This window comes from Chinchilla lanigera, unplaced genomic scaffold (genome assembly GCF_000276665.1).
Source record: "Chinchilla lanigera isolate Chin_1 unplaced genomic scaffold, ChiLan1.0 scaffold00057, whole genome shotgun sequence".
Classification (NCBI taxonomy): Eukaryota; Metazoa; Chordata; class Mammalia; order Rodentia; family Chinchillidae; genus Chinchilla; species Chinchilla lanigera.
This window is the reverse complement of record NW_004955458.1, coordinates 5,507,320-5,532,095: the sequence shown is the minus strand read 5'-3', so window position 1 is coordinate 5,532,095 and position 24,776 is coordinate 5,507,320. Positions and strand designations below refer to the sequence as shown.

The following is a 24,776-nucleotide window of genomic DNA, read 5'->3' as shown; positions in this document are numbered from 1 at the left end:
GATCCTCCTGCCTCAGCCTCCTGAGTGCTGCTGGGATTACAGGCGTGCACCACCACCATGCCCAGCTGGTTTAGTTTTTCCAGACAGGGTCTTTCTATGTAGTTTAGGCTGACCTAGTGCTCACAGTGACCCTTCTGCCTCAGCCTCCCAAATGCTGGGATTATGGGCGCGCTCACACACACACTCACACACACACACACACCCCACCCACCCCCACCCTCCCCTGGTTGCACTTCACATTTTTGGTGCGCACAGTGGCTTCACATTGGTGTTGTGTGGGTGCTCAGCCCCTCTCCCACGTTCCCTCGAGGAGGCCATAGAAAATAGATGTTCTCAAAGGGCAGCTGGGTTTAAGGACTAAGCGGGAAAGACTTAGGAGTTCAGATCACGGTTCTGACCCTTTCGTCCCTGGCTTGGCCGCTTGAATCCTTCGACCCTTACTTTGAGAGGAGGTGGCAGCTGGGAGCGAGGACACCATCATACTTTGTCCCGTCTAAGGTGGAAAGGAGGTGCTAACCTTCCCCCTTTCCCACCCAGCCCTTAAAGCGTGCGGCTTTTGTCATGTGAGGAGCCTGCAGGTGCTGGGTTTGGGCAGAAGCTGCGGCTCGGTGGGGCGGGAGCTGTTGGCGAGCCGGCACTGACCCCCACCTTTCCTTCCCCAGTCGGATCTGCTCCAGTGTCTCCAGTACCAGTTTTACCAGGTACGTGGACCTGCTGGCCCTGCGACCCCTGGCAGCCCGGCGGGCACGGCGATCCCCTCCTCTTCGGCGCCTGGCCAGCCCCGTGTGCCCCACGGAGCCTTTGCTCTGGGTGTCAGCTGAGGGCCCGCTGTTTAAGTAGGGTGCTCCCTACTCCCTTCCCGGGGCTGCTGTGCACCCCGCGCAGCCTGACTCCACCCCCATCGTCCAGGTCTACTTCCCAGGCTCACTGGGAGGTAAAACCACGGAGCCGCTCTGCCGCCTCTGTCCTCTGCCTTTCAAGTGGTGCCCGTCCCGGGTTGGCGGTTCTGCCTCCAGGAACGGCCTGGCTCTTCCCGGAGTTCCCTGGGGAGAGTGCCTGGGCTCTGGGAGTGGATACGTCTCAGCAGTCTGCCTCTGGTTCTAGATCCCTGGGACCTGCCTGCTCCCGGAGGTGACGGAGGAAGACCAAGGGAGGATCTGTGTGGTCATTGACCTGGATGAAACCCTTGTGCACAGTTCCTTTAAGGTGAGTGACGTCTGCCGCACCCAGCCTGGGCCTGCCCGTGAGCCTGACGGGGCTGTGAGGCGGCCTAAAGGTGAGGAGGGAAAAACGGGAAGGGAGAGGCCAGGCCACCCTGCTGGCGCAGATACGGAGGGACGTACTGAAGACTGTTCAGTGGGAACTCCCTGCTCCGGCCTCCACATCACGGCCAACAGGCCACGAGCGCGCGCGGACACACCCACACACACACACATAGCACCACAGGGCTTCGCAGGAGTCAGGCCTCAAAAAGGTTAAATCAGCTTTGGCCTTGTCCCATTTTTTGTTTGTTTTGTTTTGTTTTGTTTTGTTTTGTTTTGTGTTTTGTCTTTTTGAGACAGGGTCTCACTGTGCAGTTCACGCAGGCCTTGAGCTCACTTTATAGCACGGGCTGGTCTCAAACTCTCAAAGATCCTCCTGCCTCAGCCTTCTGAGTGCTGGGATTACAAGCGTGTGTGCCTCCACGCCCGGCTTTGTTTGTTTTTTATGAGGGTGTTAACTCAGCAGGACGGCACCGAGGTGCTGTGGGAGTGTCGGACTCTGTGCCCGGCTGAGAAGCTCTTAGTGGGCTGGCAGGGGGAGCTTCCGGGAGCCTGAGTCTCTTGCCCTCCACCCTCCCAGGGGGCAAGGTGGGGCTTCTTGTCGCCCCCATGCTGACGTCATTAACTCTTCTGCCTTCCAGCCAATCAACAATGCTGACTTCATAGTGCCTGTAGAGATTGAGGGGACCACGCACCAGGTGAGCTTCCTGCCAGGCCTCACCCAGCCCCGGGGCGGGGCTCTGCCCTCTGCTGCCCTCGTGCGGGGCCCCTTTGTCCTCTTGGAGCTTGTGTTCCATCGCTGCTTCCTTCTCTGTCACTTCAGCCTCTCCTGTTTTATCGCTACCCCCGGCACTCAGGGCAAAAATACTTTTCAAAAAAAAGGAAGAAAAAAAGAAAAAACTTTTGCCCCACCACTCCCTCTGGCTGACCTTTTTCTTCTTTAAAGCCAGGCTGTCTGCCTGCGGCAAGAGGATCCCAGACTTCAAGGCTTTAAGGCCAGCCTGGGCTACATAGTGAGTTCAAGGCCAGCCAGAACTACATACGAGACTGTCCCCGAAAACCAAATAGACCAATAATAATAATAATGATAATTATAATAGTAATAACAACAAGGATAATAATGACAATTAATAAAAAAGTAGCCAGGCTGTCAAGGCAAATTACATTATTTATTTATTTTTTTGGTACCGGGAGTTGAACTCAGGACCTTGTGCTTGCCAGGCAGGTGCTGTGCCACTGAGCTATATCCCCAGCCCAAATGACATTATTTAATGGTAGTAACAGCTATCCTTTTTTTAAATCTCCATCCCTCCGTGGAGCCAGCACCTATCAGGGCTTACTGCGTTTTGTATATTCCTAAATAGAGGGTGTGTCTGCCTGTTACAAGCAAAGAGTTCAGTGGTGGTGTTTCTCTGCCAGAAGGCTCTCCTTCCCACACCCCGCCCATGAGGAACGATTGAATTTCTCCCTCCCCTGCCCAGGCAGCTCCTTCTCCGGGAAATCTCCTCTGACTTCCTTTCCTTGGGTCCTTACAGTGTTTTGTTTTTGTTTTTTTGGTACCGGGAATCGAACTCAGGACCTTGCGCTTGCCAGGCAGGTGCTTGTGCCGCTGAGCTACATCCCCGGCCCTATTACAGTGGCTTCTGTCAAGGAGCATGAGTCTAAACCAGAACAGGCTCCAGCCCTGATAATCTGGCCGGGCCAGGGTTAAGAATTACGTGAAGTTGGCAGGGGCAAGACCGCCCACTCCTGAGTGCTTGCCCGTCGGCCCGAGGGGCAGCAGCCCTGGAGCAGCGGCCCGGGTGGCCTTGGCGCGGGTCCGTGTGCCTGAGCACTCCTGGGGAGGTGGGGTTTGAGGTGTCGCTGGGCTGGTGTCACGGTCCCACCTCCGTTAGGGCTGTTTCTCCGGCCGCCTCTGTGGGCAGCAGCCCTTCACGGCCTAGCGGCGGCGTGAGAGACACACAGACCCCAGGGGGAGAGGTGAAGGCGTGTGCATAGCGTGAGCTTCTAGGTGAGGGGAAGGCACGAATCGTAGTAAAGGGATAAAATTCAGACGAAGGGTGAGTTTTAAGAAAAAGTAGGGAGATGAAGCTTGACAGATGGCCAGGAAAAGGGCTGTGAAAGCTGAAGAAATGGCAGCTAGGGGGAACGAAGCTGGGGCTGCTTGGAGCCGGGGATTCCTGCTCAGGAGCTCACAGAGGTCCGGTGATCTGGCGGCGCCTTTGGGGCGGCGGTGGGAGGGAGTTACGGCGGGTGTGCGCTCCGGGCTGGGGAGTAGCGTGAATAAAAAGATCTTGGAGGAAATAAATGGTCCTAGAAGCCTGTGTAGGCTGAAGACAGGACGGATGGGGAGGCCGAGCGTGGTGGTACATGCCTGCTGTAATCGCAGCACTCGGGAGGCTGAGGCAGGAGGATCCTTACAAGTTCGAGACCATCCTGGGCTACAAAGTGAGCTCACGGCCGAGCTGAACTGCACAGTGAGACCCTGTCTCAAAAAGACCAAAAAAGAAAAAAGGCTGATGGGGAGACGCATAGCCAGAAAACCTTTGAGAGCAAAACTGCAAGTCGTGAAAGGTGAGCGTGGACGGTAGGTGGCTGTGGCCAGCAGGAGCACCACGAGAGACGGCCCTGGAGCAAGAGGGGGCAGCGAATGAAGTCTGTGGTCATCAGGGGAGAAAGTCGCTCCTCCCCGGTACAGTGGAGAAGCCACGCATAGGCATGAGGTGTCAGGAAATGCCTGTGTCCTTGCCTAATAGGCACCTGGACAAACTGTCGTGCTGGAGCCAAGGACACAACGCTCCCCCAGAGGCTGTGGCTGGATTCAAGTAATCCAGGATAGGCTGTTTCCATCCGTGAGGCCTATTCTTGATTACTTGTTTCTGGAGGCAGCTGATGGCCCGCCGTCGGGATCAGAGATGGCTCCTGGAACGCGGTGTTACCCTTCTTCCTAGCTAAGGTTGGGACCGCTGAGCCAGCAAGGCCTGGTGAAGGGAGGTCAGCCCGGGCTGGGTAGCTCCAGCCAGCGGTCATGAGGACGGATGCTGAGCTGCCTCCGCGCAGGGTCCCCAGCAGCGCGCTGTGCTTTTCCCCAGGTGTACGTGCTCAAGAGGCCTTATGTGGATGAGTTCCTGAGACGCATGGGGGAGCTCTTCGAATGTGTGCTGTTCACTGCCAGCCTGGCCAAGGTACCAGGGAGGAGGAGGGGAGGCAGGCGTGGGAACTGCAGCAGCCACAGGGGTGGGCCTCAGGGTGCCGCAGAGGGACCGGGACTGCACCCAGACGCGGCATCTCTTCTCCCGCCAGTATGCCGACCCCGTGACGGACCTGCTGGACCGGTGTGGGGTGTTCCGGGCCCGCCTGTTCCGGGAGTCCTGCGTGTTCCACCAGGGCTGCTACGTCAAGGACCTCAGCCGCCTGGGGCGGGACCTGAGGAAAACCCTCATCCTGGACAACTCGCCGGCGTCGTACATCTTCCACCCGGAGAACGCGGTGCGTGGTCCCGCGCGGCCCCCCCGGCAGGGACTGGGAGAGCGAGTGGGCTCGGGAAGCAGGGGCCTCCCCAGCGGGGTGCCCCAGCCGGGCTGGCCCCGCAGCTTCCCAGGCGAGGGCGGGGACAGGTGGCAGCGAGGTTGACCCCGCCTTCTCCTGCCCCAGGTGCCTGTGCAGTCCTGGTTTGATGACATGGCGGATACGGAGCTGCTCAACCTGATTCCAATCTTCGAGGAGCTAAGCGGGGCAGACGACGTCTACACCAGCCTTGGGCAGCTGCGGGCCCCTTAGCCTTCCTGCTTGCGAGCAGCGGCGATCCCGGCAGGGGACTTTGCTACACTGTGCCTTTTTGATCAGCCTGACGGCCAGAGCGAAGCTGGAGCACTGTGCAGACGGGGCCTGGAAGTGGACGTGGTTGGAAAGAGCTCCAGGGCAGGCTGCATGCCGGCCGGGTGGAGCGCACCAGCAGTACCCAGAGATGCCTGTTCCAGGCCGGCTGCCAAGATTGTGTGTGTGTGTGTGTGTGTGTTGTGTGTGACGAGAGAGAGGAAGAGTGCGTGAGAGTCTTCAGGAAGAAGTGTGGACCCAGGGAGTTCAGCGTTGGAAGCGGAAGAAGCTGAAAGACCGACTTTTCCCAAGTTAGTTCATCTCTCCTGCCGTTCTCTGAGCCGCTGAGCTTTACAGGGGTAAAGACTACGATTGCAGGCTCGGTTGCCAAGCCATGGCCTCCCCGCGGGGCTGGAAGGCCTCTGCAGGGGGCAAGGCAGGGTCAGAGCTGCCCTGGATGCGCCAGGCGCACGCCTTTCTGAGAACTCTCCGGCCCAGCTGCTGCAGATCAAAGATGCCATTTCTGGGAAGAGGAGGACTTGCTTCCGGAACCAGTGACCCCGGGACCGTCGGGTCCTGTGGCCCGAGGGTTCTATTGCCATCAGCTGAGTACCTGCTGTGGGCCCCGTCTGTGTCTCCCCAAGGTTTGGGCGCCGGGCCTCCCTTCCTCACCACCTAGCCATAGTCCCGATCCCGTGGGGAAGGCAGCGTGCTGCCAGCCCTGGAAGAGGACCGATAACCCATTTCCGTTCTTTTGACTCTTTTGAAATTCTCTTTCTAAACATGGAATGTTGGACCTGGCTTGTGTCTGGCAAAGCTGCCATCCTGGGCCCGAGGTGAACGTGGGCGGTGCGGGGGGCGGGGAAGAGTGCAGTCCCCGGAGCGTGAGCGTGCGTCTTCTCGCCTTGTACATCAGCTCTGCTCTCCGTAAGTCCGCTCTTCAGGGATCCGCTGGTGCTGGTGCTGGTGCTGGTGCTGGCGCAGGGACTTCGTTCCAGAGCCTGGGAAGGCTGTCCAAGCTGCCCCAGCCCCTCCCGTGGCTCGGGCAGGCTTCTTTCCTGTTGCGTCTTCCTGGGCGTCCGTCCTGTGCTGAAATGTGTGTTCCTGTCTTCGTCCTTCCTATCTGTCACTGTCCCTCCGAGTCTCAGCACTCCGCTTTGCCAGAACCGGGGGGGACAGGTTCTCGCCGTACGGTTAGCCAGCCGCCCGCCCCTGCAGCGGGAGTGAGTGAGTGAGCGAGCGAGCGAGCGAGCGAGCGAGTCCCTCACAGACCTGCACTCTGGGTGTCTCTTGCTTTCAAAAATGGTTAATAGTGAATGCTTTAAAAAAAAAAAGTCACAAAATGGAAATTTCCCCCCGCGGGGGTGGGAAGCAGAGGAGGAAGTGCTGCTGTGTTGGGAGCACAAGGGGCCCTCTGCGAGGGGGACCCCACCTCAGCGTCACTGCCTTAATCAAGGCCTCCCCCGGGATCGGGTGGGGCTCTCCCTCCCTCCCTCCTGGGATGGGGGGCGATGCTGTCCCCGTCTCCGTGTTCCCTGGAGGTGGACATCACCAAGCATTTGTGAATCGCTTCCGGAGCGGGTGCGCTGACCACTCGGGACTCGTCCTAGCCACCTTCGCAGTTTCCGCAGGGTAGGTCCCGCCTCGGCCTCAGGAACTCACCGGTTAGGGGCCAGGTGGCAGAGCGGCGGCTGGGCGTCGGGAGTGCAGCTGCGCGGCCGGGCCCGTTGTGTCACCTTCCCTCCTCGGCTCGGTGGGGCCGCCCTGCCTTTCTCTTGGTTGGCAGAGGTGGTACAGAGCACCCAGCCCGCCGGGGGCCCCCCCGCAGGTGGAGGCAGAGGCTCCCGGTGCTAGCCAGGAAGGCCGTCTGCGGAAGGAAAGGGGACGCTCGGACGCCAAGGACAGGTGCGCGAGAGACGCCGGCCCTGGCCTCTGCTGCCGTTCCAACACCACAGGACGGGCGTCTCTCCCGAGCTCTGCCCCGAGCGTAGGCCTCAGCCAAGTCTCCTGTCGCTTGGCCTGGCCAGGCTTTTCTGACGAAGCAATAAGAGGCCCTGAGCTGATGGAGTTCAGGAACCCTTTCTGCCCTCTCTGAGATGTCCGTGTTTTCCCGCACGGAGAACGCGTGCCACCCCCATTCCGGTCAGGCTTGTCCCAGTGCGTGAGGTGTGACCCGCGCCGAAGCCTAGGATGGCTTGGTGGGAGTGTCCCGCGCTCCTGCCCCAGGCCCGGCTTCCCAGGCCCCGCCCGTGTGAGAGCCCGCCTGCTGGCTCGCTGAGCGCAGGTTTTCCTGGTCGAGCTCCCTCCATTCCCTTTCCCAGAGAAGCAACGTGGCCAAATCTAAACGAGGGCGGCCGCGGGCCTGAAGTCAGCATCCGCTGTCCGCCAGCTAGTGTCACAGTGTTGGGGCCAGCGGTGACTGCAGCTTCCCGGAGGAGCCAGGCAGCCGTACCTAACGGAGGAGGGCGAGGCGGGGAGGAAGCCGCTCCTCCAGACTGGTCTCCGGGAGCCCGCAGGCCGCTGGGCCTGGCGTCGGCACCCGCTCAAGCCATGCTGGACTCTGCCCACCCGCCAGGTTCAGCTCTCCAAGGTGCCTCTTCAGGGACACAGTGTGTCTCTCTGATTGGGCTTCTAAATCAAAAGCCTGATGTTCTCGTCCCTCTTATAGGGGGAGCTTTGGCACAGGACCAGTTCGGTAACGGGTCAGATAAGGGCTTCCTCTCTGCACATTGTAGAGGGGACGCCCTGGAGGCCCGGGGGTCCTTTGCTCGAGTGAGTTTGCCTTCAGTTAACCTGGGACCTTCCATTTAGTTCCCTCCTTCCTCCCAAAGATTTTTGTGTAAACGTATGAGTTCAGCTCTGTTAACAGTGGCCCAGGAGTTCTTTTGTACTGAAAGCGGAGGGGTCTCAAGGCGGTGATTCCCTGGTTCTGCTGCCCGCCCCTTCTGAGTTTTCACGTCGGGGCAGCCGCTCGCACAGCTGGCCTGCGCCGAATGGCCCAGCGGGCCGGGTGCTGGAGGAAGGTAAGCCCGTTTTCCCCCTCTGCCCTTCACTTGGTCGTAAGTGTTACTGTCCTTCAACCACCGTTTTTTCTGAAATGGCTTGGTTTTGTCTTTTGCCTTTTTTTTAAACGCAAGTAAATATCCGCATATTCAACCACAGGAGAAGAGGTGGGGGGGTCTGGCCCGCAGTCCCCGGAGCAGACTCCCTCCTCCTCCGCCCCATGAGCTTCTTTGCTTCTAATTACCCCAAGTTTGCTGTGATCCCCTTTGAAGATGCCATTGGGAGGGGAGGAGGTCCGCTTCCCGCTGTGACCGGGCTATGGGATTCTGACTACCTTGCTTCATGATTTGATAAATTCGTTGTATTCAAAAACTTGAAATGTAGGACGCCATTAAGTGTCTGTTTATATTTTTGGAATATTTGTATTACTTACAATTAATTAATAAAAGCGGGTTTTTTAAAACCTACCCAAGATGGGAGCTGCCTGCCTTCCCTGTGGAGTACTGGGGGTGGTCGTGGGTACAACCCTTCTGCTCTTACTGGCTCTTGGGTCCCGGGGAAGCTGCAGCACCCAAGCGGAGCCAGTGCTGGGCTTCCAGTCAAGGTTACAGAAGTCGAACTCCATTTGTCCATGGTTCCCACTTGGAGCCAACTCCATTGCTGTCCAGGTGCTTAACAAGCAGCTTGCTGTCCTATTGACTTCCGGGCATGAACCAGAGCCCTAGGGAAACTGGAGCCCCAAGTCCCTCGTGTCCCGTTCCGATCTTTCCAAACCCAGAGACCTGAAGTTCAGAGCCCAGCGTGGTTCCTCGTACACAGGTACACTGGGCTGGTGGAGACCCACCTGACGCCCCTAAGAATTGGCCAGAAGCTTCTTGGAGAGGCTCCGGCAGCCTGGACGTCCAGGCGCACGCAGCAGGCAGCCCCAGCCTCCACCTGCTGTCATCAGCGTAATGCATTCATATCTACAATATGGCAAATTTCATATCCTCCCTGTCTCTTTTTGCATTATTGATGGACTCTACACTTAAAAAAAAATCAATAGATCAGGGCGTGGAGCTGGAGTTAAAAGACGCCCTTAAAAGTCCACTCTCCTTGTTTTTGCTGCTTTGAATAACAACAGATAAAGCTTTCCCTCCGGTTTGAATAAGTCAAGCCTGTGATTGGCCAGGACTAGGAAAATGCAGTAAAGATGCAAACACAAGCAAATATCACCCAGAGCCTGTGCAGCCATTAGGCTGAGACGGCCGGACCGGAGGTGCTGCTTCGGGGTAGTTCTTGGGAACTGCTACTGCCTGCTCACCAGGAGACTAGGAAGACAGAGGTAAGGTGTCTCGTTTATGGCTGCTGCTCAGCTGAACAATCCTGAATGAAGGAAGGAGCAGGAGGTGGAAATTACTTGGGCTTTCTCTTCTGGGTTGAGGCTTTTAAAGGATTCAACGCGGAGTTTGTGGCCAATTTTGCAAACTCCCCGTTGAGACGTACAGAGGCCATCCTTTGCCCCCTGAAGGGGTCAGGCGCATTTTCAAAGTGGGAAAGGCAAGGTGGAAGTGAAAACTAGCTTCCTGTGGGGTCCAGCCACAGGGGCAGCTCTGAGAGGAAGGGGCACCAGCTCCAGGGATCTCCGCAGTCCTAGAGGGTACTGAATTAGCAAACTAGGACTTAGAAGGGAGAGACCCAGCTTTGAGGGGATTTTGGTATTGCAGGTGGAATTGGGTTTTCTGGGGGGGTCCCGTGGGTAAGAAGGCCCCTCTTGGAGCGCACCCTGGCCTGCGTTGGGGGTTCCCGGCCGCATGAGCTGCTTCCCAATTTCAAGTCTACTAGAAAGTGAGATTGCTTTTGGTCTCCGAGATTCAGGCCTAGTTAATGCCAGTTGGTTTGGCTTTTACCAAGCTGACACTTCCCGTCTCCAAGGAATGAGTGAATTGGCCCTGGTCCCCTTCCCCCGGTCGGGCCATGCGTGTTCGCAGAAAATCTAGGGTTCGCAGAAAATCCAGACACATTTCCTGGCAGTTCCGAGCAGCACGGGGTGGGGCTGTGTAAGTTACTGAATTAAATCCTCAAACACTGGCTGCTCCGAACCATTGCTCTACTTTAGTCCTCTGTTCACAGTGCACAAAGGGCGTTCGCTCTTCTTGTTTTGTTTGCCAAGACCACACTAGACAATGGCATGTACTCTCCAGACCTGGTTTCAAGAGAAGAACGGGCAGATAGGCTCGTCTTTGTGTGCCTGCCTGTGTGCAGCGGATTGAACCCGGGACCCTGAATACGCAGGGGAAGTGGCCTGACCTGCACCCCCAACCCTACGCATTCTCCTAACAAGTGCCTTTTGCCTCCCAGTGGCAAAAGTCCGTACCGTCCTTCCATGGCACATTCTTAAAGTCCTACATGAACCCATCCATCCCGTCATCTTCCCTTTGAATCTTGGGAGACACTAGTATTTATTTGTGGTGCTTGGGGCTGGGGATTTAGCTCAGCGGCACAGCGCCTGCCTGGCAAGCGCAAGGTTGTAAGTTCGATTCCCGGTACCGGAAAACAAACAAAAAAACCCGGTTATTTGTGGTGCTTATTATATTGACAGCTCCTTGGTAGCAGGAATTACCGAGGGAGAAAAATGACGTAAAGTTCACAGGCGACCTGGACATGCACGGGTTCCTAATAAACCACACCACACCTTGACTAAGAGCCCTGAAGCCATGCAGACTTCCCTTCCCCACTTCCTTGTCTGCCAGCCCTGCCTTGCTGACGCCCACGGAACTGGAGACCTCCAAGTTTTCTGTGTGCTGAGGGGAGGACCCATCTGCCCCTGCCTGGCAAGCCAGGCCACACCCACCTTCCTCTGCCAACGCCCTGCACCCTTGGTCCCAACCCCAGCTGAAAGGCCCAGGGAATATATTAGTCATATGACAAAGGCAGAGAAGGTAGAGCCGTAGGCTATTTCACTTTTTTTTTTTTTTTTTTTTGGTACAGGGAATCAAACTCAGGACCTTGTGCTTACCAGGCAGGCACTTGTGGCACTAAGCTAGATCCCCAGTCCCTTCACTTTAAAAAAAAAAAAAAAAAAAAAAAAAAAAAAAAGGAAAAGCCAGGCATGGTGGCACACACCTGTAATCCCAGCACTGGGGAGGCTGAGGCAGGAGGATTGTCTCGAGTTTGACACCAGCCTGACCTACAAAGTGAGCTCAAGGCTAGCCTGAACTGCATAGTGAGACCCTGTCTCAAAAAAGAAAAAAAAAAAAAAAAAAAAAGATCCCAAAGAGGTGACATGAGGGACTCTGAAAGCAGAGATCTGGGAAGAGCAGGGGCCAATAAGGTGGTAGGAAGTTACTCGGTTTGGAAATAGTTTTTCTGATCAGGTTTTACCCCCACATGCCACAGAATTTAGATAAGCCTGTGAAGGGTCTCAGTATGCCAAAGTGGCCGGAAGCACAGATGTTAAGGTCGGATGCGGATCTCCTTCTACTGTGTGTGTGCCCTCGGGCAAGTTCTTTCACCTCTCTCAGCCTCAAGGTTATTACAGCCTGACATGAAGAAAATACGCTCACCTGAAAATTAAATGAGATAATGTATGCAAAATGATAATGTACGCTGAACATGTACCGCCCGCTGCCCCCGGGCGTCTCCTAGGCACTTACACAGGAAGAGGTGGGTTTAGAAGCGGGACTTGCAGGCGGGACCGAGCCAGCCACGTTCACCGTGGACTTGATCGAGTTGTTTGCCCCGTGCTGGTGGGAAGGCGTGGGTGTGTGCACCACCAGGACGTGGCGGGATGGCGGAGCAGATCGGGAAGGGACTGCGGGGAGAGCCGGACTGATGCCCAGCGCGAGGGGCATCACCTCTTGCTCTGTGATGTTTCAGTCCTGGGAAGACAAGCGCCATGTCTCTGAGCAGTGCCTTCAGGGCTGTGGGCAACGACCCTGGGATCATCACCTGGAGGATCGAGGTGAGCCGGAACCTGCTCCCTGCTCCTGACCACTGGCATCTGCGGGCAGAATCCAGCGCCCGCTGAGAACAGCCCTCCAGCCCTCCTGAGTCCGCGGTTTGAGAACAGGGACAGGCAGCGTCAGAGTGCACGTTTCCCCGGCCTTGCCTCTCCCTGGTACTCAGAGCGGGTAGCTGTAGGTGGAAGAAGGCTCTCAACTCTGGAAAGCAGGGCTCTGAGACAAGCTTAGCTTATTCTTTATCCAGCCATCCACTCAGCGAGTCTGCACTGTCAGTTAGCGTCCCGGAGAGATGGGTGGGACTCTCTCCGGAGGCTCACGGACACTCCCATCAGAGAAACAAAACATAGCACGGGCCTCCTCCTGGACTCTGGCTCCTATAAAGTGTGGACAGAAGAAGCTGGGCGTGGAGGTGCACACCTGTAATCCCAGCACTCGGGAGGCTGAAGCAGGAGGATTGCTGTGAGTTCAAGACCAGCCTGAGCTACAAAGTGAGCTCAAGGCCCGCCTGAACTGCACAGCTAGACCCTGTCTCAAAAAGACCAAAAAAAAAAAAAAAGAGGCTAGAATGAAGGAATATGCCTGTACTCCCAGTTCTTAGGAGGCTGAGGCAGGAGGATCGAAGTTTGAGATTGGCCTGGGCTACATAGTGAGTTCAAGGCCAACCTCAACTACATAGCAAGACCCTGTTTCAAAAGAAAAAAAAAAAAATTGAGTCAAGGTCTCCTCAGATTGCCTAGGCTGGCATTGAATTTGCCTCAGCCTGCCTTAGCCTCTAGAGTAGCTGTGATTACAGAACGATGTCCCCACATCCAGCTATAGAGAGTTTAAGAGTGAAAGCAGCACCAGTTTGGACTAAAAAGGAAAGACAACATAATTCAAAATTCAAGAGCCAGGCGTGGTGGTGCACGCCTGTAATCCCAGCACTGCGGAGGCTGAGGCAGGAGGATTGTTGAGAGTTCAGGGCCAGCCTGGGCTACAAAGTGAGCTCAAGGCCAGGCTGAACTGCATAGCGAAACCCTGTCTCAAAAAGACAAAAAAAATTTTTAAAAAAGAAATGTGGGCAGGGATGCGGCACAGATGGGGCATTGCTGCTCCTCCCTCCCCCTGCGCCCCCCCAGGGCAGCTTCCCTCAGAGTGACTGTGAGCCGGGAGCTCTGGGCTGGGTAGCTCCACTGCCCGGTGTGAGGACACGTCCGCTCCCAACCCAGTCATTTGCTGCTGTGTAGAACCAGCAGTGAGGCCTCCCTGCTCTCCCCTCAGTTAGGAAGGGTGGGTCACCGTCCTCAGCCAGGCGCTCAGAGCTTGGACAGACCCAGGCCGCCTGCATCATTTTGTTTCCCACTTTACTTAAAAATGAATAGGTACTAAGGTAGGGTTGCAAAAATTGCAGCTGTATTTAATCTTTCTACATTTAACACACCTACTTGACACAGAACACGCACAGTATGCCTGCAGGTTTTCCTCACCTGGACAGTGATGAAAACCTACATCTGAGGCTGTGTGGCTGGCCCTCCCGGGACCAGCAGTACACGCAGTGACAAATCAGGGCCACAGCCCAGGCTCCAAAAATGGGACGCATGGCCAGCAGTCCGGTACCCTCGAGGCCACCAGCCTCCCCACCTCCGCGCTCCTGCGGAGCAGACCCGCAGGTGGTCAGGTGGATGAGCACCGGTGGCTGGCTGCTGGGGCTGCACGTGGGGTGCTCGGCAGTTCACACCCTCCTCTTCCCCCTGCAAAGGGCTGCAGGGGCGGTAAGGCTCCACACAGCACGGAGAGATGAGACCGAGCCGGCCGCGGGAGGAGGACAGGGAAAGGAAGACCCGCGTGGGACCCGGATGTGGGCCCCGGGTTTGGTAGACAGCGCTCGCAGCAGCCGTATGAACCCTGTGCGCCGGGGACCCCGCCATTGTCTCCTACCACCCGTGCCAGGGGCAGCTGAGGGAGGTCGCGTGGCGGGAGGAGAGGGGGAACGCTGCCTCTGTGCATCCCTTGTCCTTGCAGAAAATGGAGCTGGTACTGGTGCCCCTGAGCGCCCACGGCAACTTCTACGAGGGCGACTGCTACATTGTCCTCTCGGTGAGCACCGCCCGCCCTCTCCTGCGGGCTTCTCCCCCGAGAGCCAGTTCCAGGCTCTGCTGAGTGGTCTGCTGGTAAGAGGAATGTGTGTTCCTGGTATCGGTCTCGGCTCTTGCCCAGCGCTGGGCGGAGCGCGCCTCCAGCCCGACGGCGGAAGGTCGTTGTTCGTCCTGAGCTTTTCATTTGGCATCGGCCGGCAGGCTGGGGCCCTCAGCACACCGCCCACGAGTAGCACTTCTCACTCCCAGGGCGCAAGCACCGCCCTGAAAGGGGGTGGGGGAGGCCGAACCTAAGGCCTGCCTGCGGCATCAGAAGGCTCGGTCTAGTGCAGGAAACAATCTCTCCCGCGAGCAGCACTGGCAGGGCCGCACAGACGTGCACACCAGCTGTGCATGAGCAGGTGTACAGCTGGGCCCTGGAAGGTGAGTGTGCAGTCCGTCTGGGGAAAGGTCCCGGGGTCTCCATTTATTTTAGGAATAACCAGCTGTCAGCTTTCCCAAGTGTAGGGAGGAATTCAAGCCCCAAAGTTTGAGTCACAGTAGCAGGTCTGCACAGGGGACAGGGCAGCTGTGTCACCCAGTCCAGGGACAGAGAAGGGCCCCGACCCTACCAAGGCAGGATGCAAGCCGCTGTGTGCTGCCTTCTCCCTATGCCAGAGGGCCCAGCAGCAGAGGGGAGGCGAGCCGGGCCCTGACCTGGTCTTTCCGGCTGTACCCAGACTCGGAGAGTGGGCAGTCTCCTCTCCCAGAACATCCACTTCTGGATTGGGAAAGACTCCTCCCAGGACGAGCAGAGCTGTGCCGCCATCTACACCATTCAGCTGGACGACTACCTGGGAGGAAGCCCCGTGCAGCACCGAGAGGTCCAGGACCATGAGTCCGACACCTTCCGCGGCTACTTCAAGCAGGGCATCATGTGAGTAGTGGTGACACACAGAGCAAGGGCGGAAACGGCAGACTGCCGAGAAGGAAACCCACCGGGCCAGAACACACAGAAAGAAAGCCAAGGAGCTGGGCGTGGTGGTGCACGCCTGTAATCCCAGCACTCGGGAGGCTGAGGCAGGAGGATCGTTGGGAGTTGGAGACCAGCCTGGGCTACAAAGTGAGCTCAAGTTCAGCCTGAACTGCAGCGTGAGACCCTGTCTCAAAAAGACCAAAAAAAAAAAAAAAGTCCAGAGTAGTGCAAATTAGAGAGCAGCGTGGCACCAAGCCAGGCTGTGGGGAAACGGAGCCTGGTCCCCTCCCAGTGGGGGTGTGGCCTGCATGCAGCCTGGAAAGTATCAGTGGCACTAAAGCAAATCCCACTTATAGGTGTGTATCTCAAAGAAACCCTCACGTCCCCTGGGTCCATAGGAGCACAGGAACCAGAGCACACAAAACAGGATGATTAATGCTGGTAGAAAGCTCTGGGCAACGTCAATGTCATCACCAGGAGACTGGGCACAGGTACCAGAAGCACCAGACTAGATGCACATCCGGCACTGGGACACATCTCTCAGACATGGGGGCTGGTGAGCAAGAAACACGAATATCAAACTGTGTTTTACAGCCAGACGTGGTGGCGCACGCCTGTAATCCCAGCACTCGGGAGGCTGAGGCAGGAGGATCGTTGTGAGTTCGAGGCCAGCCTGGGCTACAAAGTGAGCTGAAGGCCAGCCTGAACTGCATGGCGAGACCCTGTCTCAAAAAAGACAAAAAAAAAAAAAAACAACAAAAGAAAAACAGAAATCAACCTGTGTTTTACAGATACAATGCACACGAGCAGCAGGACACACTGTATTAGAATACAAATAAAGGGAGCTGGTGCACTGGAAGAATGGAAGCCTGAGGTGGGGGAAGCAACGGGAGGAGGGTGCGCAGACTGCAGGGAGCACGGGGAGGCTTCCCACAGGAGGGGCTCCCAGGCCAGCCGTGATAATGTTCCATGAACTGAGGAGTTCATTTAACTCAAAGCTGCGCACTTGGGAATAAAACAGAAAGGGGAACTCCAATAAGCTCAAGAACTCTGAGCCCGGGTCAAGGCCAGCTCCTTGCAGCCTGGCAGTCCTCACTGAGGACCTGCTGGGCACCGGGCACCACCCGCAGGAGGCCTGGGATACGCCCCGCTGCTGCAGGGGCAGGCCGCTGGGGTGGGTGGTCGCGGGCCATGGCCCCATCACTGTTTCTCCCTCTGCCTGACTTCCGGCCCCGCCTCGCTGCGCACGGACAGACAGCTCCGAGGATGGAACAGGCCCCGTGTGCTGCGGGGCGGCGGTTACCTGGAGCGTTTGCTGTTTTCCCCCCGATGGGTGGAGGCTGCTTCTGTGTCAGGCGGAGCAGGCTCCCGGAACCTAGCGGGGGCAGGTGCTCCATAAATAATGGGTGTTTCCTCAGCTATAAAAAGGGGGGCGTGGCCTCCGGGATGAAGCACGTGGAGACCAACACGTACCACGTGAAGCGGCTGCTGCACGTGAAGGGGAAGAGAAACATCAGGGCCGCGGAGGTAGGTGCTGTCCGTGGGCTGTGCTGGGCCAGGGCTTCTCCGCCTGGGACCTGAGAATCTGAGCTGTGTTTCCCCCCGTTTGCAGGTGGAGGTGAGCTGGGATAGTTTTAACCGCGGCGATGTCTTTCTGCTGGACCTCGGGAAAGTCATCATCCAGTGGAATGGTCCAGAAAGCAACAGCGGGGAGCGCCTGAAGGTCTGGCTCTCGCCTCGGGCTCTGTCCTCGTCCTGAGGGAGGCTTCTGGTGCCTTTTACCCTTTCTTTCCATGGCGATCCCCAAGAGTCAAGGTGGGCCCCAGCGTTTCAGCAGTCTGTGTCTTTTTTGTGTATTTATTTGTTTTATTTGGTTTGGTTTGGTCTGGTTTGGCTTTTTGAGACAGGGTCTCACTCTGCAGCTCAGGCTGTCCTCAAACTTGCAGCAATCCTCCTGCCTCAGCCTGCCGAGTACTGGGATTACGGGCGTGCACCGCCGCGTCCGGTGAGCAGGCTCTGTGTTGCAGACAGGTCACATGCAAGACTCACCTCAGGACTTCTCGGCATCAGAGTACCTCTGTGCCTGGGTTCCCGGATGTGCCCCACTGGAGCCTTCACGCAGAAAGGGGCCCAGGTGAGCCGAATGTGTCCTGGACTTCTCTGACAGGCTATGCTTCTGGCAAAGGATATTCGAGACCGAGAGCGCGGGGGCCGTGCTGAGATAGGAGTGATCGAGGGCGACAGGGAGGCAGCCAGCCCGGAGCTGATGACCGTCCTTCAGGACACCCTTGGCCGACGCTCTGTTATCAAGCCTGCGGTCCCTGATGAGATCATAGATCAGCAGCAGAAGTCAAATACCATGTTGTATCAGTGAGTAGCAAAACCTGGCTGTCGGTTGGAAACTGGTGGAGGGAAGACGTCCCCTAGAAAACCAGGCATTCGGAGCTGGGGGTGTAGTTCGGTGGCACAGCGCCTGCCTGGCAAGCGTGAGGTCCTGAGTTCCATTCCTGGTGACTTCCCCCTCAAAAAGGAAAACCCGGCATTCCAGCAGCCTGGCGTGTGTGTGTGTGTGTGTGTGTGTGTGTGTGTGTGTGTGTGTGTGTTTGTTTGGCTTTTCTTTTGATTTATCTTTCTTCCTCCTTTTTTTTTGTTTTTTTTTTTTTTATGTTTTGTCTCAGTCAGTTAGTTGCCTGGTCTGAGTTTGAACTTGTGATCTTCCTGCCTCAGCCTACCAGAGTCACAGGATTACAGGCATGCGCTACTGTGCCTGGCTACTTGGTCCTTCTCTTTTTCTTTTTGCCGTACCAGGGATCAAACTCAGGGCCTTGTGCTTGCCAGGCAGGCGCTTGTGCCAGCGAGCTACATCCCCGGCCCTTACTTGGTCCTTTTCAAATTCAGTTCCTGGAAGGAGCCCAGAGCCCAGAGACACCCCCTCCCAACCCCTGGGCTTGTTCCTCCGGAGCCAACCGTGTTCTGTTCTTGTAGCAATTCTCCTGACCTCTTCCGGAGGCCTTTCCTGTACTGTGGTCCACACACGCCCAGGGAGGGGTAGGGATTCAGTTTGGGATAGACAGGCACAGAAGTCTCCGCCAGAAAACACAGTCTATACATTCCTGTCTGCGTACAAGCTGTGTGTGTCTTAAGAAGTCAAACGCAAAACCAAAAAAAAAAAAAAAAAATGGGGCTGGGGATTTAGCTCAGCGGCACAGCACCTGCCTGGCAAGCGCAAGGTCGTGAGTTCAATCCCCGGTACCGGAAAAAAAACAAAACAAAACAAAAGGAAGTCAAATGCTACCCTGAGACTCCACACTAAAGCATCCAGGTGACCGCGCTAACCTCCCCGTTTCTCCAGCGTCTCCGACTCAGCCGGGCAGCTGGCGGTCACAGAGGTGTCCACGAGGCCGCTGGTCCAGGACTTGCTGAACCATGATGTAAGTAGAGCTTGAAGGGACCTATCCTGGGCTAGCCAGACCTGGTGTCAGGAGCAGACCCTGGGAAAATCCTTCCTTCTGGTCTTGAGCAGCCACAGCCACCTTTATCTCCGACTGCTGCAGGACTGCTACATCCTGGACCAAGGCGGAACCAAGATATACGTGTGGAAAGGGAGAGGAGCCTCCAAGGTTGAGAAACAGGCGGCCATGTCGAAAGCCCTGGTAGGAGCTACAGACAGACGTGCAGTAATTCTGCCAGCGTCGTTTCAGATGTGCGCAGGGTGCCACGCTCAGCATTTGAGCTAGAACATTGTGGTTATGTACATAGACCTGAGGTCAGACAGATGCAAAGTGGGCTTCTGTCTTTTCTGTCTTTTTGAGACAGGGTCTCACTATGCAGTTCAGGCTGGCCTTGAGCTCACTTTGTAGCCCAGGCTGGTCTCAAACTTGCAACGATCCTCCTGCCTCGGCCTCCCAAGTGCTGGGATTACAGGCGTGCGCCACCATGCCCGGCTTATTTTTTGTTTTTTTGAGACAGGGTCTTACTATGCAGTTCAGGTTGGCCTTGAACTCATTTTGTAGCCCAGCTGGTTTCAAACCCCCAATGATCCTCCTGCCTCAGCCTCCTGAGTGTTGGGATTACAGGTGTGCGCCACCATGCCTGGCCTGGCCAGTTACTTGTTTTTCATCTGAGTGTCCTGGGGAAGACTACCAAGTCCCACTGAGCCCCAATTTCCTAATACCGACCACAAGGTTAATACCCATCTTCCAGGGTGGTTGTGAGGATTAAATACCACTTATATAGCACTCAGAATAGTACTTGGCACACAGCACCTGCTCCATAATAGGTGACTATGACTACTGAAGGAAATGTCGCATCGAGGTTAATGGTCCTATCCTCAAAGAGCTTATGACACTTGGGCAGACACAGCAGATGACCCAGGCAAGATGTGCTTACGGAGCAATCAATGAGCAGGTGATTGTGTCGGAAAGTCGGCAGAGTTACAGCCAGTGCTGAAAGCCAGCTCAGGTCTTGCACAAACAGGGATAACCTAATCACAACAGGCCAGCGGAGAGAAGTGACAATGTTCCACTCCGTTATTTTTTGAGGCAGACAACTTGGTAGTCAGCAGGAAGTGAGTTAGAATTGGTTCTTTTTTTTTTTTTTTTTTTTTTTTGGTATTTGTGAGGCAGGGTTTCCCTATGCAGTCCAGGCTGGCCTTGAGCTCACTTTGTAGCCCAGGCTGGCCTCAAACTCGAAAGGATCCTCCTGCCTCAGCCTCCCAAGTGCTGGGATTACAGGCGTGCGCCACCACGCCGGACAGTGAGTTAGAATTGGATCCTGACTCCCAGAGGGAAGGCGGGATCCTACCGACTGATTTCAAAGAGATGAATTACCTGAAGCCAAGAGCTTGGTGTATTCCCTGGCTGACCTGCCTTTGCATGGGTTGGGGTGCAGGGCTTCATCAAGATGAAGGGCTACCCCGGCAGCACCAACGTGGAGACCGTCAACGACGGTGCCGAGTCCGCCATGTTCAAGCAGCTGTTCCAGAGATGGTCCGTGAAGGACCAGACCGCGGGCCTGGGAAAAACATTCAGCGTTGGTAGAATTGGTGAGCGTCTCCCCAGAGCGCCCTCTTCCTGCCGGCTCTGAGAAGACAGGCACGGGCGCGTCTTGCTTACTTGGGTTTTCCCAACCCCTTCTCTACAGCTAAGGTTTTCCAGGACAAGTTCGACGTGACTGTGCTGCACGCCAAGCCAGAGCTAGCTGCCCAGGAGAGGATGGTGGACGACGGCCACGGGAAAGTCGAGGTGAGCCCGGCGAGAGCGGCCCGCCCCGTCTCAGCTGCCCCTCCTGCTGTGTGGAGGGCGGGTCATTCTGTCTGTTTGCTTCTTCCCCCCTATTGTCAAAGAGGCTTCCAGCTGGGCATGGTGGGGCACGCCTGTAATCCTAGCACTCGGGAGGCTGAGGCAGGAGGATCCTTGCGAGTTTGAGGCCAGCCTGGGCTACAAAGTGAGCTCAAGGCCAGCCTGAACTACACACTGAGACCCTGTCTCAAAAAGACAAAAAACAACCACCAAAAAACCAAATCAAAGACGCTTCCGAGGAGAGAGGGTGTCCCCACAATGCTTCTGGGAAGCGAAGGACACCTCCCCGCGTGGGCTGTCAATAACTCCCCGGCAGATATATTCAAATCACCACTTGGCCTGCGAGGAACCTGCCGGTACACCAGGGTGCACCTGACCGGACGACCCAGCCTCAGGATTCAAATCATGCAAATGTGCTGAGCCCTGAGCCCTGGCAGAGGAGGAAAGAGGGGGAGGGGTCCTGGGGGGAGGTTAGCGCCTTGGCCCCGTGGGTCCCCGTGAAACACGGCCCACGTCCCTTCGCAGCACTCTGGGCAGGGTGCCCATCTCTGCGGAACTCTCTCCTGCCCAGGTCTGGCGAATTGAGAACCTCGAGCTGGTGCCCGTGGAGCGTCAGTGGTACGGCTTCTTCTATGGCGGAGACTGCTATTTGGTTTTCTACACATACGAGGTGAACGGCAGGCCAAATTACATCTTATACATCTGGCAGGTAGGCCGGGGGCAGGGTCTCAGCTTTGGATGGAATTCTCCCTGGGCTCCCCAGCTGGCGGGACCATAATGCCCCTCCCACCACGGCAGGGCCGCCACGCCTCCCGGGATGAGCTGGCAGCCTCAGCATACCAGGCCGTAGAGCTGGACCGGCAGTTTGACGGAGCCCCGGTGCAGGTCCGGGTCAGCATGGGGAAGGAGCCACGCCACTTCATGGCCATCTTCCAAGGGAAGCTTGTTATCTATGAGGTAAGGACCCCTGCGTAAAGCTGCGGCGCGAGCAGGAAGCTCAGAACTAACAATCAGGTAGCAAGCTACCCACGAGATGAGGCGGTGTGGGGTGAGCTAGAGTGGGAAGCCAGGTTTGAGTTAGTATAAAGCAAGGGGTGAGCCGGGCGTGGTGGCTGCACGCCTGTAATCCCAGTACTGTGGAGGCTGAGGCAGGAGGATCATTTCGAGTTTGAGACCAGCCTGGGCTACAAAGTGAGCTCAAGGCCAGCCTGAACTGCATAGCGAGACCCTGACTCAAAAAGACAAAAAAAATAAAAATAAAAAACAAACCAACAGGGACTGGGGATTTAGCTCAGCGGCAAAAGTGCCTGCCTGGCAAGGGAAAGGTTGTGAGTTCGGTTCCCCGTACCGGAGGAAAACAAAACAAAAAACAAACAAACAAACAAACAAAACAAACCAACAAAATAAGGGGTGAATCTAAGATACTCAAGGAAACCCCAAATGCCCGGAGCCTCAAGTCCAAAGCAATCTAATTCAAGTTCAAGGGCTTTCATAAATTGACCCCCATGACTGTGCAGGGCATTACCCGTCACTCCAGACCCACACCCTCCTCTCCAGTCAGGTGGGTCTCCTCTCTAGACCTCACACGTGCCAATCTCCCCCCACCCCTCAGATGTGCCCCTAAGATGTGAGCCTCATGTCTTAGTTACTGTCTCATCCTGGAGGCACAATAACTGGACACTCACAGCTCTAAGGAGGAATGGTTTGTTTTGGCTCACGATTTGTAGAGATTTCAGTCCATAGTCGGCTGGCTTCAAGGCAGGGCAGCATGGCCGAGGGGCATGGCAGAGGAGGAACAGTTCATGGCAGGGCAGCAGGAAGCAAGAGAGAGCAAGGAGAGAAGGAGCTAGACCCCTGCAGGCCACGCCCCCAGTGAGTCACCTCCTTGGAGCAGGCTCCAGCTCCCAACATCATACTTAGCTCTAAGCTGACGACCAGTGGGCTAATGCACTGCTGAGTATCACGCCCCGTGACCACCTCCCAAATCTCCACCTATCAGTGCACGAGGCTTTGAGGGGAACATCCAGATATAAACCGTAATGTCCTACTTCTTCGTGAAGCCCGGGCTGAAGCAGTAGCAGACAATGCATAATGTCACATGCTGGAGAATCACCCAAGCCTGGGGCTAAGTCCTACTCTCCTCATTTACTAGCCAGGTCTCTATATTCTTTTTTTTTTTTTCCTTGTGTTTTTGAGGCAGGGTCTCACTGTGCAGTTCAGGCTGGCCTTGAGCTCACTTTGTAGCCCAGGCTGGTCTCAACTCACAGTGATCCTCCTGCCTCAGCCTCCCGAGTGCTGGGATTACAGACGTGCAGGTTTCTAAATCTCAGTTTCCTCATCTACCTGTTGAATAATATCTGCTTCATAGAGTTTTCATGAGGATCACTGACATGTAAGGCACTAGTCAGAGCCTGCCTACGACAGAGTTCTCAGAATGAAAGCTGATATCGACGGGCAAGGTAGCCTATCTGTAATCCCAGCACTTGGGAGGCTGAGGCAGGAGCTTTACTAACCTGGACTACTGGAATATATAGTGTGACCTGGAAGGAAGGAAGGAAGGAAGGAAGGAAGGAAGGAAGGAAGGAAGGAAGGAAGGAAGGAAAGACGGACAGGGAGGAAAAGGAGGAGAGGGGAGGGCAGGGGAGGGAAAGATAGCAGGAAGTATTACTGGTACCAAAACCCCAGTCACCCTGACCCTTTCCAGTTAGGGCAGAGACGTGCCAGATTCATCCACGCGTCCCTAACGTCAGCCTGGTGCTCACATGGTGCTGCGTAGACCTGGGCTCTGCTTTTCTCCTTCTCTCTAGGGTGGGACTTCTAGGAAGGGAACTGCTGAGCCCGACCCTCCAGTAAGACTCTTCCAGATTCAAGGGAACGACAAATTTAACACCAAAGCAGTGGAGGTTCCAGCCTTCGCCGCCTCCCTCAATTCCAACGACGTCTTTCTGCTCCGCACCCAGGCAGAGCACTACCTGTGGTATGGCAAGGTAGGAGGGCTGGCCCCGCGTCAGGTGAGCCCCCAGGAGCCCCTCTCTTTGCCCTCTCACCCCCTACCTTTGTCCCTGGTGAGCTGGGTCACAGGAACCGAACAGACTGGTGCTTTCTCAGAGAGAAGACTCTTTTTCCTAAAGAACTTTCAAAGGAAGTACAGCAGTCTCCACAGTCTGACCTCCCTTAGAAGCTCACTGACATCCCCGTTTACACCAGGAGACACTGCATGCATGTCCACACTCCTGAGGGCTGGACAGGTCCATCCTCCCACGTGAGCTTGGAGGATTGTAACAGGACAGGTGCAGATACAGGACAAAAACTCCAAAAGGTGACATTGTCAATTCGTTAGTCCCTTTAAAAGCACTAAAATTAAAAGCCGGGAGTTGTGGTACACGCCTGTAATCCCAGCCCTCAGGAGGCTGAGGCAGGAGGATCGTTGTGAGTTCGAGACCAGCAAAGTGAGCTCAACAGCCTGAACTGCATAGGGAGACCCTGCCTCAAAAAGACAAAAAATAAATAATAATAATAATAAAAAGCACTAAAATTGCTTTACAGAAGAGAATGGAAGCCAGGCACAGTGGCGTGCGCCTGAAGGTACCATTCCTGGAAACTGAGGATTGTGGATTGCTAGTTGCCAACCTAGTTTGAGACCCCAACTCAGGGTGTGTATGTGGGCGGGGAGAGCAGCTGACTAGGAGAAGATGCTTGAGATCGTTAATCATTAGGGAGGTACAAATAAAACCACAATGAGATATCACTACACTATTAAAATGGCAAAAATGCTGACCGTGCAAAAGCAAGGCTACAAAGCAACAGAAAGCCCCGTGCTCTGCTGGCAGGCCTGCAAAGTGGTACAGATTTTAGAGCAAAGTTTGCCAGTTTCTTACAAAGTTAAGCAGATATTTACAGTGTGGTCCAGCCACTGTACTCCTTTGCATATTTACCCAACTAAAATTTTTAAAACTATCTTCCAACAAAAAGCTATACTCAAATGCATATAGTAACACTTTTACTGGCAATCACCTAAACTTAGAGACAATCCAATTGGAAAACAGATAGACAGTGGTACATCATACAGTGAAATATTACTCAGCAACAAAAAAGAATTAACAACGCACGATGGGCCGGGGATGTAGCTCAGCGGCACAAGTTCCTGCCTGGCAAGCGCAAGGTCCTGAGTTTGATTCCCAGTACCTAAACGGGCGCGTGCGCGCACACACACACACACACACACACACACACACACACGCATGCACAAAAAGGTGAAACTATAGTGATAGAGATGTGTAGTTTCCAGCGATTAAGAATTTGGGGAGTGTTTGACTCCGAGGGAGTAGTCCCAGGAAATTTTGGCAAGGACTGAGAAAAGTTTTGTATCGTTACTGTGGTAACATGATTCTGTGTTTGTCAAGCCTCGTGGAACTGTGTGA

General features: G+C 55.6%; 2 protein-coding genes across 3 annotated transcripts in view; both read left to right on the top strand.

Annotated features, from left to right (window-relative positions):
• Positions 1-8,548, top strand: part of Ctdsp2 (CTD (carboxy-terminal domain, RNA polymerase II, polypeptide A) small phosphatase 2) — a 25,643-nt gene extending 17,095 nt beyond the window's left edge. The window contains exons 3-8 of the mRNA XM_005397421.2: positions 663-701; positions 1,105-1,206; positions 1,904-1,960; positions 4,355-4,447; positions 4,566-4,751; positions 4,917-8,548. Of these exons, the coding sequence (XP_005397478.1) occupies positions 663-701; positions 1,105-1,206; positions 1,904-1,960; positions 4,355-4,447; positions 4,566-4,751; positions 4,917-5,042 (603 nt within the window). The 3' untranslated portion in view covers positions 5,043-8,548. The remainder of the gene's footprint in view (positions 1-662; positions 702-1,104; positions 1,207-1,903; positions 1,961-4,354; positions 4,448-4,565; positions 4,752-4,916) is intronic.
• An 84-nt stretch (positions 8,549-8,632) lies between these two features.
• The window catches only part of Avil (advillin), a gene marked incomplete in the record, with an annotated part of 24,072 nt that continues 7,928 nt past the window's right edge, over positions 8,633-24,776 (top strand). Inside the window, 14 exon segments of one of the 2 annotated variants that reach the window (XM_013520970.1) lie at positions 8,633-9,405; positions 11,940-12,024; positions 14,027-14,101; positions 14,820-15,016; positions 16,474-16,582; positions 16,668-16,778; positions 17,223-17,425; positions 18,408-18,486; positions 18,610-18,708; positions 19,946-20,099; positions 20,198-20,298; positions 20,927-21,064; positions 21,154-21,312; positions 23,163-23,342. In XM_013520970.1, the coding sequence (XP_013376424.1) occupies positions 11,959-12,024; positions 14,027-14,101; positions 14,820-15,016; positions 16,474-16,582; positions 16,668-16,778; positions 17,223-17,425; positions 18,408-18,486; positions 18,610-18,708; positions 19,946-20,099; positions 20,198-20,298; positions 20,927-21,064; positions 21,154-21,312; positions 23,163-23,342 (1,671 nt within the window). 2 annotated transcript variants of the gene reach the window in all.